The sequence below is a fragment of the Strigops habroptila genome, chromosome 2, assembly GCF_004027225.2.
Source record: "Strigops habroptila isolate Jane chromosome 2, bStrHab1.2.pri, whole genome shotgun sequence".
NCBI classification, from domain to species: Eukaryota; Metazoa; Chordata; class Aves; order Psittaciformes; family Psittacidae; genus Strigops; species Strigops habroptila.
In genome coordinates this window covers 1,029,776-1,044,355 of record NC_044278.2, presented here as the reverse complement: position 1 = coordinate 1,044,355, position 14,580 = coordinate 1,029,776, and the positions used below count along the sequence as shown (strand labels likewise).

The following is a 14,580-nucleotide window of genomic DNA, read 5'->3' as shown; positions in this document are numbered from 1 at the left end:
GAAAGAAGAGGGGAACATTCACAGTTATGCTGTTTGGTTTCCCAAGTAACCATTACACATGATGTAGCCCTGCTTTCCCGGAGATGGCTGAACCCCCGCCTGCTGATGGGAAGTGGTGAATGAATTCCTTGGGTTGCTTTAATTGCATGCACATCTTTTGATTTACCTATTAAACTGTCTGTATCTCAACCCATGAGTTTTCTCACTTTTATCTTCTGATTCTCTCCCTCATCCCACTAGGAGGATAGTGATCAGGAGGCTGGTGCTCAGCTGCTGGCTGAGGTCAAACCACGACAACTGCAAATCAAACTGGCTTTTTGCAAACTGCCACAAGTACACTACAACCAAAAAATGCAAGCATTGGAAGAAAAACAGGAGGAGCTTCGCTCTGAAGGACAAAATACACACTGCCAATTTCTCTGTCTTGAACTGTGAACGTATACCCAGTTTTGGTAGATATTCCATGTAACCACGTGATGGGACAAGACTCTCTGATTTGGCCTTTCCTGTAGTCAGAGCTCAGGAAAGTAAAATATGGCACAATGCCTTCCTTAAGAGATTTTCGGATTTTTTTTCATCTAACATCATGTCATCCTGGCATACTCTTCCTGGAACTATGGTATCTCTTTCAGCCTGACAATGCCTAGAGAACATCAAACACAAATACTTCTTCAAGCATCAGACAAAACTCCTTGATCCCCCAGGACCTTATTAACTGAAAAAAGGTTCAGGCACCAAAGTTGAAATCAAAGATTAAGCCAAAACAATCTTCAATATGTCTGCATTGACATATCTTTTAGGACATTTTTGTACTGTCCCAGTTATGCTTTATATTCTTTGAGGCTCTTCTAAATATAACTTTTTGCACTGCTTGATGCCAGCCTCTTGAAGCTGGTATATTAAGGCTTTCATTGATTTCACTGAGCTTCAGAATCAATATACAAGATATACCTTTGTACATTCTCTTCAAACATACAATTTTAACTTCAAAGGGAAAAAACAAGAGTCTGAAATAGTTAAAACAACTTGAAAACTTAGCTGAGAATGGTGCAGTAGTATGACAAAATGATAAAAGGTTAACTTCAACAGTAATTCTTTATTTAATGTTTGGCTCTATATTTTGTATTTAGGAAAAAAGCTTTCTTACAAATTGGAATGAAACTGTTTCTGGTTGGCATCTTGCTTTAATTCTTTTCAGCCAAAGGCTCTATGCCCAAACACAAGTGAAGCAGCCTAATATGTGTCACTTACATATCTGAATTTGACCTTTACAATAGTGCATCCATAGAGTACCATGCTACCTCTTTTTGTGAATGTTAGGATAGACAGATTAGTTATTAACTTCTTTTAGAGGCCAACTTAGACTGCACCAGACCCTCTCTTCTTGCTTTAATCCACGATTACACCTTGGCGTCTCATAAACGCAAAAACTAGCACTTAGCACTAGTGCTTGAAAGCAAAGACTGACATAATGGAAGGCATCATTGCCACTATTCAAAACACCAGCATAATTTCTGGAATCACTGCTTATATAATCAGTTTTGTTTGTGATATTTTACTGTGAAAGTTTGGCAATTTTCTACTGGAGGCAGAAACAGGACTTGGGAACAAAAGAAACACAATCTGCGCTGACACTAAAAGTGGGCTGTTAGCAGTGACTAAATGTTGAAAACTAGGTTTCTTCTGCAGATGGGGTTGACAAACATAATTACTTGGTTTGTGAAAGTTTTACATGTATTATCCACAACTATCTCTTAGCAAAGGTTATTGAATGGGTACCCAGTCAAGCGGCTACATTCTGCACTTGGGAAACTTTCATTTTTTCCTCCTAATTCTTTCCAAGGTAGTTTCTTATTGCCCATGTATTTTATTGTTTTTAAACTCAGAAAAGGTGTAATCTTTTAGGCTAGGCTTCCATGCCATTCCCCTTGGGCCACCAGTTACCATCACACTGACTCAGTTTTTCCAGAGGCAGTGCCTCAAGCTAAATTTACTGTACAGGAAGCCAGAGATCTGTCACAAATCACATGCAGAAATTAACTTCAGCTATTACAGAAAAACTTGCAAAGTCAAAAGTAACAACTGGCTGATTCCTGGAAAGGTTGGAAAACTAGTATGAAACAGTTCCTTTTCCTACAGAGTAGGAAAAGTAGTGTGTTTACTAAGGCCTCCTTCACACTATGGAAAGGGTTTGGGGGGTTGTTATTTGGAAAAGGAATAGAGACAATAATCAGCTAATTCATACACATTCCTCTCCAGAATCAGCACCAGCTGTAGGCTTGCCAGCCACTTTATTGCATTCTCTAAGTCTCTCAGCTAAGAGATCTTTATTTTAACTATAAAGCCCATTTTCAAATATGTTCAAAACAGTTAAAATTGGGCACATGAATAATATATAAGTATTCTGATATTTTTAGCATATTTTTCTCAATGTTTGCACTATTCCCATGTTCGTCAAACCTGTGAGTCATCTTAGAGGAAGGTGCTGGACTTAACAGATGACCTGTAGCTTTGCCAGTGTTCAGTGAAGTCAATCTGAATATGCACAGTTAATCTGATGTTTCCCAGAGTTGCTGGATTTATTGTCTATGCTGAGACTGACTGGACTGTCCAGTAGATACATTGCTTCCTGGAAACATCATGGATAATGCTCTCCAGTGCACTAGGCATGCACCCACTCACCCACTAGCTGCTGCCTGGAGCCCAGGAATTGTTCTGCTGGTGGAAGGCAAAGCCAAGCCACCTCCTATCATACAGAGCAGACCAGGGCTAACCTCTACACATCTATACAGTGAGCCCAGTACACCAGCATGGAACTTGGCCACAGGAAATGGGCACAGGATAGTCAAATTGGCTTGTCAAACAGCAGATCATGACCTGAGTGCCTCCCTTCTGCATGCTATAGTTGTACAGCAAAAAGCAAGATAGGAAGGCAATACCTAGGTTGAAGAAGAATTTTAGATAGGAAGATACCCAGATAGGAAAAGAATTTAAAATACAATTTTCTTCAAGTAGTCTAACACAATTATGAAGAATTAAAATACCTAATTTCATTTATTGCTGATTTTGTTCACTATTCACAAATTAGGTTTAGATTGTATTTTAAGAGTTGATTGCTATGATTAAATCCTGTAAAAAAAAAAAAATCAAAACATTGTAATTGGCTATGTATTATTTTACATATCAAGACAAATCTAATACTTTTTGTAGCTCTGCAGGATATGAAATTACATGTATATTTCAGTTTTTATTCCTACAGTTCAATGCTTTTCAGCAAATTATTTTCTTAAGCATTTCTTAAGGCTTTATAGTTTAGGACTGCAATCTGCTTGCTATCCATAAGGAGTATTACCAGAGATTATCAGTACTTAAACTGATGAAGAAGATATGCCATGTCTCTTTTACATTTGTAAAAAGGCACATCTTCAACAGATGGGCTGCAAAGGACATAATAATTTGACAGAGATCCTTTCTGTGTTGTTTTTTTTTGCAAGGTATACTAGTTCTGCCTTTAAAAGTCTTACGCTTCCATGAATCCACAACAAACTAAGTGGAATGGAAGCTTTTACAGCCTTGTAATGCTGGAAAGCAGCAAATCTTCAGTCACTCACAGATCTTGTCTAGCAGAAACTTATCTATGCCCTTTTGAATCCCCCCCTTTTTTTTTTTCAAGTGGACAAACAAATGTTGAATTGCACATTAATGCAAACACAGACAGCAATATGCGCCTGGGTTTTTCAGTGCACCATATTAGGCACAAAGGAAAAAAATCAGGAGCATGTGCTTCAGAAAGGACCTTAGGATTTCTATGAAAAGTCTTACTAGGATTACAAGCAGTCTTGTTTGGAATTTTAGTATTGTATCAAGGATATCAAAAAGCTTGTACCAGGAGGGAACATTAATACTTTCTCTCTCTCTTTTGTATCCCTGGATGGGTTTTCTTTAGCTTTGAGGGGTTTTTTCCATATTGATTTTCTTCTGTTTGCTCAAGACCTCTTGACTAATTCCTGCAAACCCACAGCTAATGGTAAATAGAAATGTCATGACTGCATGATGCATCACAGCAGGAAAGAAGGCTTGCTTCTTTCCCAGTTGTTGGCAGGATGGATCCAGCTCTAGGTCCAGTATTACTCTATTCTTGCTGTAGACCCTAACCATAGAGCAAATGTTCCTAACAACTTCTTGCCTTGCCCATCAAGTTTGGAAGTTCTTTCACACAGGAAACCTATTCTATTTTGAGTCATTCAGCAGCACCAAAATCCTAAATGATGCCCTGGCTTGCAGGATGAAAAGCTGTTTCATGCCCTTTAAAAAGAAACAAATGACAGAAGTATCTCTATAAATTCAAAAAAGTTGATCTAGGGGTTTTCTCCAATGATTTTTTACTGATCAATTGAGCTCTTTTATGCTCTCTTACAAAGGTTTGAATTCATAAACCCACAGCAGTAAGGAATTGCTTAAATAGGCAATGCTGGTCCAAATCTCTGGCAAGCAGGCATTTGTCAACCGTATTAGAAGTAGCTTAATTACATTTTGTGAGGGAGAGCATTGTGTTCTGCACTACCGTCTCTGAGTATATGCATATCACCAAGGACCTCCAATTAGACTGAAACCATGTGCTTAGAAAGAAAATGTTGAGCCATCACAGCTCCATAATTACAAACTGTAGCCTTTGAAACCCGGTCTGCTGCAGAAACTGTGAAATGCATCTGAAACAGTACTATTGCGTTTTGTTAACCTTGTTTCGCCTCCTGTTTTGATGAGTCACCTAGGTCAATTAAGCCTATGTCATTTGTAGTGAAAAGGAAACAAAAGCTTGAGTTGATTTACCAAAGACAGTCAGCTCTGCTGGATCGCTGTCTCGCTCCCCCACAATGTTTGTGCCAACACAAGTGTACATGCCGGCATCACTTTTTCTTGTGTTGGAGATCATCAGCTTCCCACCACGTATCTGTTTCAAAACAAGGAATGTATTTTTAACTTCAGATAAACAAAAGATACCATCAAAATGTTGCCTTCTCAGGCAGTAAGTTCTAAAGGCTAAGACTAAGGTGTTTAAAAGTTTTGCTTGTAAATATATGTATTGCTTTAAAATTATAGTCCTATATACTTAAATATTTTTACGCTGTTATAGAAGACATTTTATCCAACTGACTGGTTTCAACTGCATTTCAGTTTTTTCTTCAGTTTTCATTAAATGCTTTACATTTCAAAGATTACATTTCTTCCTCTATGGCAATGCAGAGTGCTTATAATTTGTGCATGATGATATGCAAAGCACTCTTGACATCTCCCTCAAGGGAAAGGCAATTTTACTTAGGTTTTTTTAGTTCTTTTTTTTTTTTACTGGTGTCTGAGCAGTTTCTTTGTTCACTGATTAAAACAGATTTTTTCTTTTCCTTGATGCAAACAGACTGAACCTAGCCCAAACTGAGAATTCACCTGTCTCCCAGAAGACTTAACATTTTCCTGGCTACAAAGGGTGTTTACAGAGTGAAAGAGCAAGGTACCTGAAAGAAATAAACTACTACATTTGCAGCTTGTGAAGTCACAGACAGTGTCAAAAATTAGTGGGGTACTTCACAATAAGCTAGGAATACAGCCAAAGAAACAAGAGTCCAGGAGTAATAACCAGTTCCCTGCCACTCTTCCTTTCTCTACTCTTGAGTAGGCCCTAGCAGAGACAGCCTGGCTCACAAATAGCAACTACTTGGAGTGTTTAGCTTGAAATACTTCCTCAGGCATCTAAAGCAACAAACAAGCTTCCCAACAGTACTTCCACATTGAATAAGGTCAGCATTGAATGAGTTACATACCATTACATACAACACAAAACTTTTTAAAATTAATATTAATAGTATTAGCATTTCAAAACTAGGAATAAAATATATCCCCACACCCTTAATTTAGTCAATTTTCTTGCATAAACCATGACATAATTTCTAAGCATTTGATAAGTTAGGTATTTCTGCTGGATCCTTTTTCATTCAGTACGTGGAATGAACTGTCACAGAATTCAACCACTGTTACCCATTTACTCAATATTTATTCTTATTCAGGAGCAATCATTCTTTAGAGTACAACTTTAGCCTTCATTTAGAATACACATCCCAATTACTACACTAAATACATTACCTATAGCATACTAAGCTGTTGATTGTTCCCACAGAGTATTTGTGTACATCACAGATATGATTGATATTGATTTTATCTTTAAAACACCTCTCTGTTATAAGGTCTGATACTCTCATTTCACTGAACGAAGATGTCATTTCAATGAACTGAGATCTAGAAAAGGTAAGGCCAAATAGATCAAAGACATCCACTGAGTCCCCCATCTAACAGAACACTTTACATGACCAAATCTACGGCTCTAATGGACCTCCTTTACACTGATTATACAAATCAGGCCTCAAGAAGTTCAGGGTGGAGACCCAAACTAGAAGAAACGAACAACCTTCCCCCTCATTTGGAAAGCTTGGAGAGGCAAACTGCAAAGACTAACGACTATAAAACTATAAAGTTCTGCTGCACTCAGCTGCGGTGCTTCAATGCAGGCCCTGCAGGCAAGCACCCAAGTTGTACGCACACTGATGCGCTCTTCTCTGTCATCAATGCGGACTTTATCTTTCTTCCAGTAGATTGTAGGCTCAGGGTGTCCACGAGGTGGCTGGCACTCCAATATGGCAGGCTCTCCAGCTGCCACCACAACATCGGTAGGGTTTTGGCGGAAGTCATCCCGTAGCACTGATGCAATAAATGAGGGAAAGAAGAAAAAAATTACTAGAAGTGATGTCATTGCAAGTGGGGGGAAAAAACACATGCAAGTAAACATAATACTAAACAAACAAGCCTCAACCATTATTAGGTGATGACTTTGCATCCTGTATTTACTGTAACGGATGTCATAAAAGAAGTTGGTGAGGAATGACCTTTTGTCCACTGGAAGCAGATTTCACATACATGTTTTTTTTTTCCCTTGTTTTTTCTCCAGATAAGAACACTTCTCTGCATTTAAATTAGAAAGACCTGTAACACCCATTACTCTTTTCAACCTTGACAGGGTCACATCCCAGACTTGAAAAACTAGCATTGCAGGTCTCATGTTGAGCTCTTTTCACAACAGAAAACAACATGCTGAATATCTGGCTTGCCCAGATTTCCAACTCAGCATAAGCTAGGTAAAGAAGTGAGACAACTGATGCTGAACTGTGGAGTTACACCTTGATGAAAGGTACTGTTCTTATTACTGTTATTATTGTTATCACCAAATGCATGCCGAAGAGATCACCAGTTCTAAAAGACGTCAAAGAAATCAAGCTGATGGTGCTGTACTTCCAGCATATTTATTTCTTCTTTTTGGGTTTGTTTTTTTTTTTTTTTTTAGTTTCAGTATTTCTGCAACTTCGACCAGTGCTGCACCAAGAAATTGCAAGAAAAGAGCATTTAAATCACCAAGCTGTTTAAGAACTAAATTAGGCAACACAGGACAGATTCTTATGTAAATCAGGCTTCTATAAGAAGGATTAGGTCCAGCTAGCTGGCTTCTGTGTGTTAAAATAATATCCACTTCATCGTCATTCTTCCATGCATGTCCTAGTCTCTAGGTTAATTGAGATTCTTATAAACATAAAACTGAAAATAGCTCTAGATGAGCTACTGAAATAGAATTTAGGGCATTTCTCCTCCTTGAATTTCAGCTACGTATGGCTTTCATTACAGCTTTAAAACAGTTCTTGCCCTTAATGGAACGGGGGCCCTCTGAGAAATTAGAAAACACTGTATCCTAGTGAAGGGGGCAAGTCAAGAAGAGTTCATCAGAAATTGCTCAGTCTCATTTCATAAGCAGAGATAATTTACTGCTTTCAATGTTAATAAAATGTGCCTCATTTTAACATTTGGAACTGAATATTTTTCTCTACTCTAATAAGCCAGAAGAAAATATGATTAATGCATACAAGAATTGGTTTCTGAATGGGCTGAGGTGAGAGGGCTGTATATATGCAGCACTCAAAATGACATATGAAGTAACTTTTATTGTTCCCCATTTTGGGATACACAGGTAGATCCCAGAGGAAGGAGGGAATTAATTGGAAGTTAATTCCTTTTCTAACACACGAAAAAAAGATTGATTGCTCTTGAAGTATAAAATAAAAGTGACAGGACACAATTGGCAACAAATGTAGCTCTGGTAAGAACCCCTAGACTTCTTAGGTGATACACCCAATTGATACATTTTTGCCAACAGATAACAAAAGACTCAACCCCAAAATATTTCTGATTAATATGAATTACTCATACACTTTTATTTCGCAATAATCAAATGGATAGAAATTGAATTATAGAGCTTCAAGATGAAAGAAATAACATGCAATGAACAACACTGAAACAGTATGCTGGAGATCATGGGCTGCTGACTATTTGTCATTATGCAAACCCAAGAAACCTTATACCACAGGAATTTCAGGGAAAGAACCAGAAAATGCAGCATTACAAAATCACATATTTTAGGAAGCATCTTCATGCATCTCTGTGATCACTATCAAACCCAGAAAGAAAAAATACTAGGCAATACTACGCCCTCTTTCATATAACTGGCAACCGTATAGATATCAACTTCTTCCATTATTTTTACACACAAAAGAAATATTAATTTTTATTGTCCTCATTCTTTGTACAATTACAGAACTTCAGTGAAAACGCATTAGTGGAAAATCCTCACAAAATCAGCAGATCCCACAACATAATGACTTTATATACTCCTGTCTCCTAACCTCTGGCAGCAACATTAAGAAAAGCATTTTCCTTGAACATTTCACACTGCTTTATGAAGCTGACAAATACAGTTTCTTGGGGTGATACACAGCAAAGAACATTAACTTTCTCTGAATCATTCTAGCAACTGTGTAAGGTTCCAATCAGCCTCAGAATATGAGGCTAAGAGGTGAATTTGATTTTATCACATTCCTTTACCCAAGTCTTACTGCAAATCTGGCTTGAATGGAAGACAAAATTGATGCTACAGGGTTTACTTAATCTTGCTCTGTACCTCAGCACATATGTGAATCTTGAATAAATATATCTCATCATTTCCATCTAAAGCATTCTGTGTTTTGGAGAAAAACAAAAAAGGCTGGAGAAAAATGAAATGGGGGCGTGGGGGAAAAGCAGGTACAGAAAGACAAAGATAAGAGAAAAATGTGTAGAATATAAATTTAAAGAGAGTAAACAACTCAGAGGGGAAAAAGAGGCACACTGTTAGTTTAGGAAAAGCAAAAACAAAAAGACAAGTAAAGGAAGGAAAAGAGTAAAAATAAAAGCAGAGAGAAAAACAAGTAAAGAGCAAAGGGAATAGGCTGCCATTCCTGTGATTCAGTGCTTTTAATGGAATATAACAACAATAGAAAGCACAGATGTTAATCTGATCAGCACAGCCATCCCAGCACATCCAAACATCACCCAGAGAAAGAAGGAGCAGGGAAGAGAAAGGGTGCAAACTGGCGACTTTGGCTGTCCCACTCCAGTGGCACAGAAAGCCACAGAAGAAAGGAGCATCAACTGGAAGTTGAGTTCACACTTATTAGCACACAATAAATGGAAAAGTTGCAGCACAGCTTAGTGCATTCACCATATCTAATGGCACAATCATCTGTGAAAACAGGCAAAATGGTTGAGAGCTGCAGAATATTCCTCAGCCAATTATCCACAATTGCTGGATACTTCCAAATAACTAGTAGTGCGCCTGAGCAGATCACCCTCTCCACACACTGGGAAGAGGCTTTTGTCCACTTGAGAAGCCAGCCCTCCTCAGGGCCCTCTTGGCAGGGCACAAATATGAACGTTTTAAAAATTCAACACAAGTGACAGGCTCCATCTTCCGCCAGGCTCCTCTTTCTCATTCCATGTTCTTACTCTGCTTTAGTCCAATTTTAACATAAATTACACAGTTCCCTTTGAGCTTGCATGGGTGTTACCCTCCATTTAACAAGGGACACTAAATGCCAAAGAGAAAGATGGCTGGCATCCCACCCTGCCTGCCCAGGCTAGGACCCCAGCCTCCTGGTCTCACCTCTCAGCAAGGTCCCGGAGGCTGCCGTGCAGCCCTGACGGTGATGCAGAGGGGAGCTGCTCCCCTCTTCCAGCCCCATGGCAGCTCAAACATCTTCACATTTCAATAGGCAAAGCCTGGGAAGGGCAAAAGCTTCCAGATGGCTACACCTTGTTGTCTGGAAAGGACAGCTAAATCGTATACAGCCTCCGATGGTGTTGCAGACAAAAGCTAATTAAAGTTTGATTGGTCTCTTTGTAGCTTGAACAAGCCAATGCTGCTCAAACAAGATAGATTTCTGCAAGCTGTCACGTTGGTCTTTAAGGGATGTGAAGTCCTGTGGGGCCATTTACAGGTACCTGCGAGTGCAGCCATGGGAAGCAAGCACATCTCTCAGCAGCCGTGCTGAGATAAATGCTTGGCAGCCACGCACCTGCCAGAGACAGGGAGAAAGAGGGAAAAAGAAGTCCCTGCTACCAAGGCAACTGCTTGCCAGCACCTGCCAGGTTAGGCCCAAATCCAGGCCGCGGTCAAACTGATGCTCATAAACTGAGGGAACTACATGGATATTGAATTAATTTCCTTGATCGAGGCTCCGGCAATTTGTTTAAAGGAAGTGGAGATAAAGACACAAAGTTTATAGGGTAGGAGGGAAGGCGGCAGGGTCAAAATTATTCTAGGCTAGATATCCATGCCTTAATCCTGCTTTCCAGTACAACAGCTTTGGGGCCCTTAGAAAGAAAACATTTTTATAGGATTTACATTTACATGACGATTACAAATAACCATCTGTCTGCTTCTACTTTCTCAATCTGGTCCATGTCCCACGAGCCCACAGCCTATGGTCAGAGCAGCTAAACTGGAAGGAAGAAGTGGATGCCCGTCAGGAGGCTTTGGGATAATTGCATTCTTCTCCCACCAGCACTCGGCTCTCCACCTCCTCCCCCCGGCGCACAAGGCGAACATCTGAGATCACCGGGGATGAGAGGGAGGGAAAGACTATCTTTTTTGCCTTTTTCAATGAATGATGTCTTAAAACACTGCTACATCTGTTGTGCTGACTAGAGGGTATAGAGATATCGAGTAAATATTAATACGCTTCTGCAGCTTGGGTCCTGGTAGTTTATCTTCCCCCTCCTATTCTGTGTTGTGCTTATCTCAAGATAATATTATTCTCATATAAAGTTTTGACAGCTGGTCACCTGCCACACACAGGTAGATTTCCCCTGTTCCAAGGCACTGCCCCACAGCATCTTCCTACATCCTCATCTCTTCACCACTGCCTTGGCACTTTTCTCCTCTGACATACTGATATGCACAATCAACATGAATTGTTATGCCAAATAACCGCCTGGATGTCATGTAGTGGACAGATGAAAGGATTATTATTATAGAACCATAGAATAGTTATGGTTGGAAAGGACCTTAAGATCCTCTAGTTCCAACCCCCCTGCCATGGGCAGGGACACCTCACACTAGACCACATCACCCAAGGCTCTGGCCTTGAACACCGCCAGGGATGGAGCATCCACAACCTCCCTGGGCAACCCATTCCAGTGCTTCACCACCCTCACTGTAAAGAACTTCTTCCTTATATCTAATCTAAACTTCCCCTCTTTAAGTTTGAAGCCATTCCCCCTTGTCCTACCACTACAGTCCCTAAGGAAGAGTCCCTCCCCAGCATCCTTATAGACCCCCTTCAGATACTGGAAGGCTGCTATGAGGTCTCCACACAGCCTTCTCTTCTCCAGGCTGAACAGCCCCAACTCTCTCAGCCTGTCTTCATACGGGAGGTGCTCCAGCCCTCTTATCATCCTCGTGGCCCTCCTCTGGACTCGCTCCAACAGCTCCATGTCCTTTTTATGTTGAGAGCACCAGAACTGCACGCAGTAATCCAAGTGAGGTCTCACGAGAGCAGAATAGAGGAGCAGGATCACCTCCTTTGACCTGCTGGTCACGCTTCTTTTGATGCAGCCCAGGATACAGTTGGCTTTCTGGGCTGCAAGCACACACTGCCGGCTCATGTTAAGCTTCTCATCAACCAACACCCCCAAGTCCTTCTCTGCAGGGCTGCTCTGAATCTCTTCTCTGCCCAGCCTGTAGCAGTGCCTGGGATTGCCCCGACCCAGGTGTAGAACCTTGCACTTGGCTTGGTTAAACTTCATAAGGCTGGAATCGGCCCATGTCACAAGCGTGCCAAGGTCCCTCTGGATGGCATCCCTTCCCTCCAGCATATCAACCGAACCACACAGCTTGGTGTCATCGGCAAACTTGCTGAGGGCGCACTCAATCCCACTGTCCATGTCGCTGACAAAGATGTTGAACAGGACCGGTCCCAACACCGATCCCTGAGGGACACCACTCATTACCGTTTTCCAACTGGACACTGAGCCATTTGCCACAACTCTTTCTGAGTGGCCACCGAGCCAGTTCTTTATCCACTGAGTGGTCCATGCATCACATTGATGTCTCTCCAATGTAGAGACAAGGATGTCATGCGGGACAGTGTTGAGCGCTTTGCACAAGTCCAGGTAGATGACATCAGCTGCTCTGCCCCTGTCCATCGGTTCCGTAGCCCCATCATAGAAGGCCACCAGATTGGCCAGGCAGGATTTCCCCTTAGTGAAGCCATGTTGGCTGTCACCAACCACCTCGTTGTTTCTCATGTGCCTTAGCATGCTTTCCAGGAGAATCTGCTCCAAGATTTTGCCAGGCACAGAGCTGAGGCTGACTGGTCTGTAGTTTCCCGGGTCTTCCATCTTCCCCTTCTTGAAAATGGGAGTTATATTACCCTTCTTCCAGTCATCAGTAACTTCACCTGACTGCCAGGATTTTTCAAATATGATGGACAGTGGCTTAGCAACTTCATTCGCCAGCTCCTTCAGGACCCCCGAATGGATTTCATTAGGTCCCATGGACTTGTGCACGTTCAGGTTCTTAAGATGGTCTCGAACCTGATCCTCTCCTACAGTGGGCCTAAGGTCTTCATTCTCACAGTGCCTGAATCTGCCTTCCAAGACTTGGGTGGTGTGGTCAGAGCATTTGCTAGTGAAGACTGAGGCAAAGAAGTCATTAAGAACCTCAGCCTTCTCCAAATCCATGGTAGCCAGTTCTCCTGATAGCTTCTGGAGAGGGCCCACATACTCAATGAGGCTATTTGTGCTGAATTAAAAGTAATACAGCCTGAATACACTTACCGAAAAATTGTATAATGTCCTTCCTCTTCCTGTAATTCACTGTGACCACTTGCATGCAATCTGGCATCTCCTAATTTTTCTGAAATATTTTATTTGACTACTAGATAGCAAGAAGAGCAGATATTTTTCTAATTTGGAACATAATATTAATTATATTTAGGCTTCCTGATTGAAAACAAAGTTCTATCACCTGTCTTACTTGCAATGAAGTCCCAACAACCTTCTCTCTTGTTTTAAACTTCCGCCTCCTTCCACCAACAAATTCTGAATGCTGCAGTTAACAGGCAGCAATCTCATTACCCATCTGCTATAAATCTTCAAAAGCATCACTGTGTTTTGACAATTAAGAAAGGCAAAGGGAAGCAATAAGCATAACCAAGTATTCTTTATGAATGCAAATATCCTGAAGACCACATTTAAGTAATTTCAGAAATCTAAAGCTATACAACATAATATGTTGAAAAACTTTCTCTAGGATACAGAGCAGATTTCTTTTTTTTTGGTTCTTAAGGCATAATCACTCTTGATGAATGCACTGCACAGATTGCTAGTGCTAACAAGAGACACATTACCAAGAGTTTTATTTCATTGAAACTAAAACCTCTACTACTTGCTTAAAAGTTCAGAGACTTTCCAGAAGAACTGGTACCACAATTGCAGACGAGCTTTGAAAAATGTGCATGGTCTGCTGTAAGTCTTAAGATTTAACAAGGATCAGGCATTTAGCAGTTTACTGGAATAGTTATTTAATGATCCTTTAAACTCAAGTCTGACGTTAGCTTTTACATGCTCGCCACATATTCAGAAAATTGTGGGCAAGTAACTTATTTTTTCCCAATGGATATCATATGTGAGCTTCAAAACCACCACATCACAACCTAAGAAGTGTACTTTTCCTGTCACTTGTATGCCAGCATGTCTTCTTTGCAGTGAGAATATGGCACTAGTTTCACCAAAACCATCAGAGAATTCTTCAAATCACACCAACTATGCTTCTGTCCCAGCAGTGTAGTAGGGAATATTGTGTTTGGCAAAATACACAATCCTCCAGAGCCCCTCATAGGATACTGTCAGGAAAAGGATAGATCAGACTAGACAAACCTCTGCTCTCCTGCAATACAGGAAAGCAAAGGCCTTAGGTTCTAAGAAGCAAAATCAATCAAGCAATACAAACCACAGATCAGCCCCAAACTTAAAGGAATTACAAATATATAACCAATTTTCCAAAACAGTGACATCCAAACCCTCAGATGTTACTGTCAGAGATAAAGGAAGAAAATTCGGATGGCAGCTTTTCATTGAGTGCTTCGGAAAAGCACAAAGAAACTGCACTGT

At 40.6% G+C, this 14,580-nt stretch overlaps 1 protein-coding gene across 20 annotated transcripts in view; it reads right to left on the bottom strand.

Moving 5' to 3' along the window:
• ROBO2 (roundabout guidance receptor 2) overlaps positions 1-14,580 on the bottom strand; it is a 1,090,001-nt gene that overhangs the window by 139,661 nt on the left and 935,760 nt on the right. For all 20 annotated transcript variants that reach the window (XM_030471548.1, XM_030471544.1, XM_030471547.1 and 17 more), the window contains 2 exons: positions 6,590-6,747; positions 4,831-4,951 (listed from right to left, as the gene is read on the bottom strand). In XM_030471548.1, coding sequence (XP_030327408.1) covers positions 4,831-4,951; positions 6,590-6,747 — 279 coding nt within the window. The remainder of the gene's footprint in view (positions 1-4,830; positions 4,952-6,589; positions 6,748-14,580) is intronic.